Source organism: Eptatretus burgeri, chromosome 14 (assembly GCF_056783735.1).
Source record: "Eptatretus burgeri isolate ZD-2024b chromosome 14, Ebu_testis_v1, whole genome shotgun sequence".
NCBI lineage: Eukaryota > Metazoa > Chordata > Myxini > Myxiniformes > Myxinidae > Eptatretus > Eptatretus burgeri.
In genome coordinates, this window is record NC_140974.1 from 10,478,463 (window position 1) to 10,488,823 (window position 10,361).

At 42.9% G+C, this 10,361-nt stretch overlaps 1 protein-coding gene across 2 annotated transcripts in view; it reads left to right on the forward strand.

The window, feature by feature from the left end:
- LOC147012642 (peroxidasin homolog) overlaps positions 1-8,675 on the forward strand; it is a 128,134-nt gene extending 119,459 nt beyond the window's left edge. For both annotated transcript variants that reach the window (XM_085853675.1, XM_085853676.1), the window contains one exon: positions 8,177-8,675. In XM_085853675.1, coding sequence (XP_085709801.1) covers positions 8,177-8,311 — 135 coding nt within the window. In that variant the 3' untranslated portion in view covers positions 8,312-8,675. The remainder of the gene's footprint in view (positions 1-8,176) is intronic.
- The last annotated feature ends 1,686 nt before the right edge of the window (positions 8,676-10,361 follow it).

Genomic DNA, 10,361 nt, shown 5'->3' on the forward strand with positions numbered 1-10,361 from the left:
ATGTCACGTGATGTGGCAGCCATATTGGAAAAACGGGAAAACTTTGTACCTCTGTATCTCTGACATCACACCAAGGAAATAATTGAAACTTGGGACATGGCAAGCACTCCTCATGGGGAATGATTGTGATTGTTTTTTTATGGCATCATCGTGCCCTCGTTATGATGTCACAATTGCATATGTAGAATGCCACATCCCATCAGTATGAAATATTTTGAGGGTCATCAAGGGATAAAATGGTCCACAGAAAAAAAATTCATGACGTCATCAGTCACGTGATTTAGCAGCCATTTTGTTAAAAAAAAAACAAAAAAAAACTTTCAAAAATCTTTTGTGAAGTGGCTGAACAGATTGAGGTGAAACTTTACACGTATGATCGCCTGTCCATGAGGAACAAAAAGTTCACACATATGATGTCATTGGTCACATGGTTTGGTAGCCTAATGGATTTACCCGAAAACCAATAAAAATATCTTCTTCTCCAGAATGGCTGGACAAATCAAGGGAAAAATTCACACAAGTGTTCCCCAAGCCATGGGTGTACAAGTGCCACATTGCAAGTACTCCTCATGGGGGATGAGTGTGGTATTTTTATGATGTCATAGGTGCTTTCGTTATGACGTCATAATTGCATATGTAGAACGCTACATCCGATCAGTATAAATTTTTGAGGGTCACCCCGGGATAAAATGGTCCACAAATTTTTTTTTTGACGACATCATTGGTCACGTGATTCGACAGCCATATTGCTTTTTTTCTCTTTTTTAAAAGAACCTTCAGAAATTTTCTTCTCTGAAATGGCTGAAAAGTTTTAGACAAAACTTTACACATACGTATGACCTTTTGAGGAACAAAAGGGTCACCCATATGACATCATAGGTCACATGGATTTTGCAGCCATATTGGATTTACCATAAAACTTACACAAATACACCACTCAAAAGAAGTCCTGGTGATCTCCGAGTGCTATTTTACTTGTTTTATGCTGCAAAAGACTGAAACCCTCAAAGTTTAATGATCGCTCTGCTATTCTGATCAATAAGTAGTGGCAGGTGAATGAAAACGTGCATCCAACTTGCTCGATTTTCGATTTGGATTATTATCACGGATGGAAATTTTGGGACCGAGTCATATAACTTAGCATATCGGATCAATTTAAATATTTTGTGTCAAAAACATTGATTATTCAGTGAATGTATTCCTATTCTCACAAATATTGAATAAGTACTTGCTTTCTTTATATAGTCGAGCTTAAAATAAAATGTACTACTTTAACGGAAATATTATTGTGGCCGGGTATCGGCGACGAGCACGACCGCGAGGTGGAGCAGTAGGGTCAACTCTACCGAACACCCGGAATCTAGATCGTCACCCTCGGACAACTCCGAGGGTACGGGTCCCTTACAGGACCGTGAATCGTCAATAAATCAACCACGTGGTACAGGGTTATTTGCCAAACTTCAAAAACCTAGATACCCACGTGGCGAACTACCGAGTATTCACACCCTCGATGAAACTTGAACGGGACGAGTCATTTCCGTGCGTAACCCGAGCGGATGGTATATGTATGTATATATGTATATGGTATATATATGTATATATATATATGTATATATATATATGTATATGTATATATATATATATATGTATATGTATATATATATATATATATATATATATATATATATATATATATATATATATATATATATATATGGTATATATATATATATATATATGGTATATATATATATATATATATATGGTATATATATATATATATATATGGTATATATATATATATATATATATATATATATATATATATATATATATATATATATATATACATATATATACACACTGTAAAACCACAACATTCACGGAACCCAGCTAATCGTGGATTAATAAAATGTGAACTGCTTCTATTGTGGTGACACTGTGCCCCAGGTACTTGCAGTTTTTGTGGGCATAAACCATCCCCCACAAACAATGGTCACACTGCCCACCCCTCCTCTATCTACCCACAATCCCCTTAGTGATAATCCCCTACCCACAATCCTCTCTGGGCCTAACTCTTTCTTCTCATCCCACAGCCTTGACCTGCTGTGATTCCTCATGCTCATGAACTTTTGTGCTCATCGTTTCACATCAATCATGGGTCCTAAGCATACGAAGTAGTGCAGGTAATGAGTCTGCTCCCAAGAGGCAGAAAAAGTGATGATCTTGAGCCAGAAAGTGGAGCTGCTTGACTGACTAGAAAGTGGGGTGAGAGTGTGGCCTCTGTGGGCTGACATTGTTGGCAGAATGAGTCCACTGTCCGGAATGTAAAGAAAAACGAGGTGATTCGTGAAAGTGTTGCGGGTAATGCAGCACCCAGTGTCAAAGTCGTTACGCATGTCAGGGATCTCCATATTGAGAAAATGGAGAAGGCATTGAATGTATGGCTTGAGGACAATTTTTTTTGTATACCTTGTCGAGGCTCGTATGAGAGCTTACACACAACACACAGCAAGGGGGGCATGAGACGAGGGGCGGGATGGGGAAGGACAAAACAGTGGGGAACAGAGACATTCGGAGATCTGTGGAAGGGAGAGGGATGGGACGGGGAACATGGGGAATAGAAGATGGACATTACAGGGACTTTCAGGAAGAAAAGCAGAGAATTTGCAGGAGGTGGGCTTGGGTGGATTATCCGGGGTAGAAAAGATCAAGGATTTGGATGGGGGATGATAAGAGGTGGTGGTGAACAGCTGTTTTGAAGGCCTGGAGGGAAGAATGGGAATGAATAGAGTGAGGGAGTTTATTCCAAAGGCGGGAAAAAAGAGGAATGAAAGAGTGAAGGTGTGAAGCGATTCGTGATTTTAGTAGTTTTACCAGAAGGGGGTTGTTGGCGGACCTTGAGTGCCCTGCGGAAATGTGGTGGGGACAAATCGCAGAGAGAGCAGGGGGGGCGAGGCTAGAGGAGGAGACGGCAGAAGACAAAGACCACTGACCAACCTGCGGTGATCGAGTGAGAAGCCCAAAGACTCAGCCTCATTGCGGGAGATGCCAATGATCCGAAATGCCTTGGTTTCTACAGCGTGAAGCTGAGAAAGGTGGGAGGCAGGAGCACCAGCCCAGAGGGGAGGGCCGTACTCCATCAGGCTGCAGACAAAAGCTTTGTAAGTGGTCAGGAGCTCAGGTGGGCAGAGGAAGGACTTTGCACGACGGAGGATTCCCAGTCGGCGACTGGCTTTGGAGGCAAGGTTTGAAACGTGGCTTTCCCAGGAAAGGTCATGGCAGATAGTGAGACCCAGAAGCTTGAAAGAAAGGACTTCTTCCAGAGGATTGTTGAGAAAGTAGATGGGGGGGGGGGGGTTCTAAACGGTCCTTTCGAAGAGACAAAGTGAGAGTGTGAGATTTGTCCGGATTGAAAGACATGTTCCACGTGTTGGACCAGTTTGTGATTTTATCCAGATCAGCAGTGAGCGAAGAAGCTGCTGCTTGCCGGTCTGAGGGATGACCGATGGTACGGCAGAGGGTGGAGTCATCAGCAAAGAGATATAGAGGATTTTCCAGAGAGTCGGAGAGATCATTGATGAAAACCAGAAAAAGAACAGGGCCCGGAACGCTACCTTGAGGAACTCCAGCCTGGACAGGAAGGGGGGATGAAAGAACTCCATTTAGGGCCACACGGTGACTGCGACAGGAGAGGAAGTCTGCGAGCCATGAGTGGAGATTGCCTTGGAATACCATAGGAAGAGAGTTTGGTGAGCAGGGAAGGGTGCCAGACTGTGTCAAAAGCACGTGATATGTCCAGGGATACGGCTCGGATTTCCTGTCTGGCATTGAGGGCTTTTCCATCCATTGTTGGGAGACAAGAAGCAGCATTTCCAGGGTAGAGTGACCTGGTCTGAAACCAAATTGATGATCAGAAATCAAGCCATTGGAGAAGAGGAAGGATTTGATGTTGGAAGCGATGATGGATTCCATAACCTTGCTGATGATTGGCAGAAGGCTGATTGGTCTGTAGTTGCAGGGACCTGTTTTTGCACCTTTTTTGTGCAGGGCAGTGATGTTAGCTTATTTCCAAGCAGATGGCAGATGATCTTGAGCAAATGAGAGGGTGAATAGAACAGAGAGAGGGTGAGCAAGAGCAGAAGAACTGGCTTTGAGGACACGTGGGCTGATGCCGTCTGGACCGGTTGCAGAATCTGAGTCCAGGTTTGACAGCAAACTCTCCACCTTATCAGGAGAAAAGGACACGGTCCAGGGATAGTTGAGTGCGACTGGGTAAGGTGGGTAGAGAAAGTGATGGGTTTTGGACACAAGACTTAGCTGCAAACACCGAGTTGAGGCATTCAGCTTTTTCACGTGCAGTATCAGCAGTGCGGGCATTTGAGGTAAGGAAGGGGATGGAGGGGGAACATACACCAGAAACAGATTTGATGAGACGCCACCAGGATTTTGAGGAGGGAGAGAGGTTTGAGTGTTCGGACTTGAGATGAGAAAGATGTTGTTTTCTGGCTCTCCTGAGGGTAGATACACACTTGTTCCGAGCTTTATGGAAGGAACTGAGATTTCCCTCAGTTGGGTTTGCTTTCCATGAGGCAAAGGCAAGTTGTTTCAGGACAACTGCCTCACCACAAGCTTCAGTGAACCAAGGGCGGGAGGAAGGGTAGGACAACTGAAGACGAGAGGGGATAAATCTGTGCATGAGGGAGAGCAAGTTTCTTTTAAAGAATTCCCAGGATGAGTTGATGTTGGAGAAAGTAGCGATAGGAGACCAGTCTATAAGTTTGAGGGCTGCTTGGAGACCCTGCCAGTCGGCTTGAGTGAAATGCCAGACTCGACGGCGGTGAGGTGGCTCTCTGATAATAGCCAGAGAGATGTGCACTTTGACAAGGACGTGGTCAGAAGAACCGATTGGAGCGGAGGATTGGAGACCCTGCCAGTCGGCTTGAGTGAAATGCCAGACTCGACAGCGGTGAGGTGGTTCTTTGATAATAGCCAGAGAGATGTCCACTTTGACAAGGACGTGGTCAGAAGAACCGATTGGAGCGGAGGAAGAGCAGCAGATATTATCAGGGAAATACATCAAAATCAGATCCAGAAGAGATGGAGTACCATTGGTTGAGATCCGGGTAGGGAAGTTGACCGATTGAGTCAGTCCCAATGAGTCACAGAAAGCTTTTGCTGAGGTGCCATGACAGGTGAGAGAGGTACCCACACCAAGCCAACTGGCACGATGACAATTGAAGTCACCACATATGAGGAAGAGAGAGTTTGGATGAGAAGATAGAAGTTGGTCCATGTTTTCAGATAGTGAGGTGGAAATGGAGTCATCACTGTTTGGTGGACGGTACAGTACACATATAAACATGAGGTGGGAGTGGAGGGGAAGCCTTAGCCAGAGGTATTCCTGGGGGTGTGGGGGAGTGAGGGTAGTGCATGGAGAGTGAGGAATAGAGTCTTTGATGAAGAGAGCAACTCCTCCACCAGGGCGAGGCTCAGGTCTGTCAAACCGGAGGAGGGAGTAACCAGGGAGAGATACTTGGGAGTCAGACACGTCTTGGGGAGGAAAGTTTCTGTTAGGCAGATTATGTCTGGTTTGTCAGTGGCAACCTGTATGGAAAGATCTGAAAGGTTTGAGCGAAGGCCCCGGATATTTGAGGTCCATACTTTTAATGAAGAGGTAGGGGAGGAGGCTTTGGGTGCAGGGGGTGGGGTGGAGGGGGGGGGTAGAACAAGGGACGAGGGGGGGAGGTGCGGGGGGTTGTTGAAAGAGTGTGGGGGATTGCAGAATAGCTCGGGGAGGAGGCCGAATGAGGAGGTGAAAAGGCTCTGTGGTGCTGGGGGACAGGGGGGACAAGAGAGGGGTAAGAAGGCAGTTGAGGATTTGAGGAGGTGGAGTGAAGACATGGAGGTGAGAGGGCAGTGGAAGGAGGCAGCTTTGTGAATGGGAGGGGGGGCAACTTTGGGAAGGATGAGTGAGGGGGATGAATGGTGGGAGAAAGGTGAGGGGGAAGTTTTTGAGAGAGGTGAGAGGGAGGCTTGGAGGGAGAAGAGTGGGATGGTTGCTTTGAGAGTGAGGGGTAAGAGGAGTGAGTTGGCACTGAAGTTGGAAAAAAATAATGGTTGATGGAAAGCGAACATTCATAGCAAACTGGGGTTTTAAAAAGTTTTAGGTCAGTTATGCGATTAAACACATTTATTGAGGGATGCAATAAAGGTGAATTCAGAGAATGGAGAGAAGAAACGCTGTAACAGTTGGGTTTTTTAGGCAAGATATGAAGGAAAGGTCGAATTGAGAGCAGTCTGTTTAAATAGCAGAAGAGTGGTGCATTATGATGCAGTAAAGAGAACCACATGTGTGAAAGAGGAAGAGGAAGATGAAGCATTATAAGAGATCGTTTTTGTTGTTATTAACCTCCGCCATCGAAGATGGATGGAGGTTCCTGTTTTCACCCCTGTCTGTTTGTTTGTTTATGAACAGTATTACTAAAAAACTCCTGGACGGATAACGGTGGGGGGATTAGGTATGGTCCAAAGATCATGCCATTAGATTTTGGACTCGGTCCAAAAAAAAAACTAAGAAAATTTTGCAACTTTTTTTTCAAAAAAATTTCGATTTTATTTGAAAAAGATTTGAATTTTTTTTTTGCATTTCTACATGTTTTAAGTGATTTCCAACCCCCCCCACCCCCCCCAAAAAAATTGCTAGAGAAAAAAAAAATTTTGCAACTTTTTTTCAAAAAAATTCCGATTTTCTTTTTTTGGCATTTCTACATGCACGTTGATCTAGTTTAGTTTATTCAATCGTGGATCAGTATTGTCTGATCCGTTTTGACCGACAATGAATAGGATATCAGGTTCACTTAAGTGACCCAGCAGTATTGGCGGCAGAGGTTTTGCACTCTACCAAGTGATCCCCCTCTAGTTATTAATGTTTGAGAGAGTTTTCAACAGATTAGGTCATGAAAGTGTTGTAGAAAAAAAAAAAATCGAGGAAGAAGAAGAGGAAGAAGAAGAGGAGATGAAGAAGAAGAATTGGAGAAAGGTAGCGTTTTTTTTTTAAATTCAAGATAAGAAATAGAGTGATTAGTTGGGAGGAATGGGGGACATTTAGAAAGTGGGAAAGATAGAAATTGAATTTAATGGGGAGAAAAAACAAATAAACACGATCATACACAGAGGGGAACAAAGGGGAGGCCTCAAGCACCCAGTAAGACAAGTTCGACGAAATCTCACAAAATAGCACGATTTTTGAAACAAAACCGAATTAGGAACACACAGTAACATGTAGGTGAGAAAATAAACAGTTAAAATGGGACAGATAACGACCGGAAACTTAACTTTGAGATCGTCAGCAGGGAGCCCCGAAGGAGACCTGCCAACGCTCCAAACCCAGAACCGGAAGTCAATGAATGAACCAGAATGCCCAGAAAAAACCGGAATGTACAGACAAGAACCGGAATGCACAGAAAAACATTCCTTTAAGTGGACCTATCATTCATGAAAAGGCAAAGCACATGTATGATCATCTGGTTGACGTGGGTAGTGCTGCTAACACGAGTGATGTGTGTACGAGTGGCCCCAGTTGCTTCCAAGCGAGCAGGGGATGGTTTGACCATTTTAGGAAGTGGTCCAACCTCCACATTGTGAAGCTCACAGGTGAGCATGCCTCAGCAGACCATGAGCCAGCTACAATTTTCCCCGCTCAACCTGCACAGCTGATTGTGGAGAAGGGGGTAGATACCAGAGCAGAGGATAGGTGCCCACAAGAACTTTCATTTCCAAGCAAGAGAGGACAGCATCAAGGTTTAAGACCGCAAAAGACCGGAAGCTCTTCTCCTCTGCGTCAATGCCAAATGGGATCAAAGGGGAAAGCTCCAAGTTACTATTGGGTTGGGTTTGTTGAGAGCCAGATGGTGGAGAAATGGGAGGAATCTCCACAGGCCATTACCATGGCTTGTAACATAATGGTTACAAGGATTTTCACCATTGTATATCAACACCAGTCCAAGACAGCTCTGTCTGTGCCTTTATTGACTTCATTAGCAGGCCAACATGCATTTGATTTTGTGAAAAGATAAAGCCTTCGAAAGAGGTTTTGGACTGTTTCAATTTTCACTGCCACCCAAATAAATTACCATCAAACCTTAGCATATTTGCTGTCGTTTCCCCACCACAGGCTGGCCAGGTGACTTGCTTCGTGCAGGAATGCACAGCCCAATCCTGTCCAAATCCCATGCTACATGAAGGTGAATGTTGCCCCAGCTGTTCCCAGCCATCCACCAAGACAGTGGAGGCCCATGGACCTGCCTGAGACATCATAAGGGCTACAGTTGATGTGATGCACCTGTCTGGTTATCAAAACCATCCCACTCGATGAGAAGTCATTGGAACTTTGAATTAATTCCACCACCAAGCAACTGGATCATTTTGAAGTGCAGGATCTTCTGCATTCTCCATTGTATTACAATAAGGATGTGAAGTATATTCAAAACATGATGCGGAAAAAATGGCAGTACAACCAGAAAGCAAAATCTGAATTGAGAGAAATATGAATGGACATTTATCCTGATAAAGTTTTTTATATTTTTAATCTTATTGACAATGTTATAAAAAATCGTATGCTAAAGAAAAGTTTTTGTAGAGAACGTCTTTTTTTTTTTTTTTTTTTTTTTTAACCACCTCACGTAATGAAAATTTGAGTAAAAGCAAAAAAGAAGAGAATCGACTTTGAAAAGTAACTTTAGAGCAATGACTGGCAGAGCCAGAATATTTGTGTTCAAACTAACATTTCAGTTTCTGTTTTTTTTCAACAACGAATATTTATTTTATTTTGGAGAAGCGAGCTGAACCAGCTCCGAAACAACACAGAGCGGCTGATTGCTTGAACCCCGAGATGGTATTTTTTGACTCCTTTTCACCGAAGATCAAAAGGTCATGGTTTTTAAGTGAGGTCAACTGTTGCATTGTTCTTTTAGTTGAGAATAATATACATTATAAAAGTTGAACTTTTCAAAACAAAAGTTGGATCGACCTGACATTTCTTATTCAGACTAAATTTTATTTTATTCCAAAATTCTAATTGTCATGAAAAGTTTGCATCAACTTAGGCATGTGAGGAGAATTAAGTAGGTCTGGATTCAAACATACAATATCAAACAAACATTCAAGATTTTGCAAAACTGTTTATTTAGGTTATCTTTTATTTAATAAATGCATTGTTGCAGTACCATTGCAATATTTAAGAATATTCCATTAGGTATAGCATTTATTTCTGCCAAAACAGTGATACATTTTGTACTGTCACTTGAAACTTGTATTTATAACATGTACTGCCTTATGGTGTTTTTAAGAAGTGGAAATTCGTATTGCACTTGTTTCCTTTCATGGCCTTCATGTGTCTTGGTTGTGTTAACTCCACTCCCTCCACCTCCAAATAAGGCAGTTGTCTATACTAGTTAACTATAATAACACTTGTCATAAAACAAATAAAGTTTATAGCTGGAAAACTGCAGCTGGGCTTCCAGAGCCCATTGGTCATTAGATTGGAAAACAGATTCTCTGATCCCAGAGATTGTGAACTGAAGTACTCTCAACCCGACAATTGAATGACGCAAAGCTAACGATCGGGTCTCTCCTAAAATGTTTGTCAAAACAAACCTAGCCCGTTGGTTTTTGGGAAATATTATTAATTTGGCAGATTTGCTTTGCCCGTTATCAGGAACAAGCCTTGCTTGCTCGAAGAACTAAGGAAATCTTGGATGAGTTTGTTACCATAAAGTTTAGAATTGAGACACTTAGCCCGAACCACAGAAATCCACAGCCGATGGGCAACGCGCCCACATTCCACAACACTGGAACCGAGTCAAACCTCAGCCTCTGACGGGGTGATGCGTTGGGCTAGTGTCCTCTGGTTCAGCAGCACAAAGGGTCATGACCTATGGCCATCCAGTGTGCTGAGGTGACATGGTTAGATCATGTAAGTATGATGGGATAGAGGAATTCTCTTAACATTCCTACAGTTCAGTGAGGCCTGCATCTAATTATGCGGAATGTTATCCAATGTATTACTTCATGGTACAAACTGCGCTTCATTTTTAGACACTGATCTGCCAAAGCGCACATGTTAGACGTGCATTATTTTGCAGATTATTTACATTGCACATCCACAAAATGTGTGGTGATGTATCGGCAACTGCTTTCGAATTGTGTACGATGTGTATAACATGTGTTTGGGTCTACAAAAAGATCTGATCTTGTTCATGTAAGCTCAATACAAGTGGGTTTTTATTTGTATTGATTTTCTTGGCACAATGTAGTAGTGTAAAGTTTATACTCTTTTCCACATTGAAAAAAAAACAAGA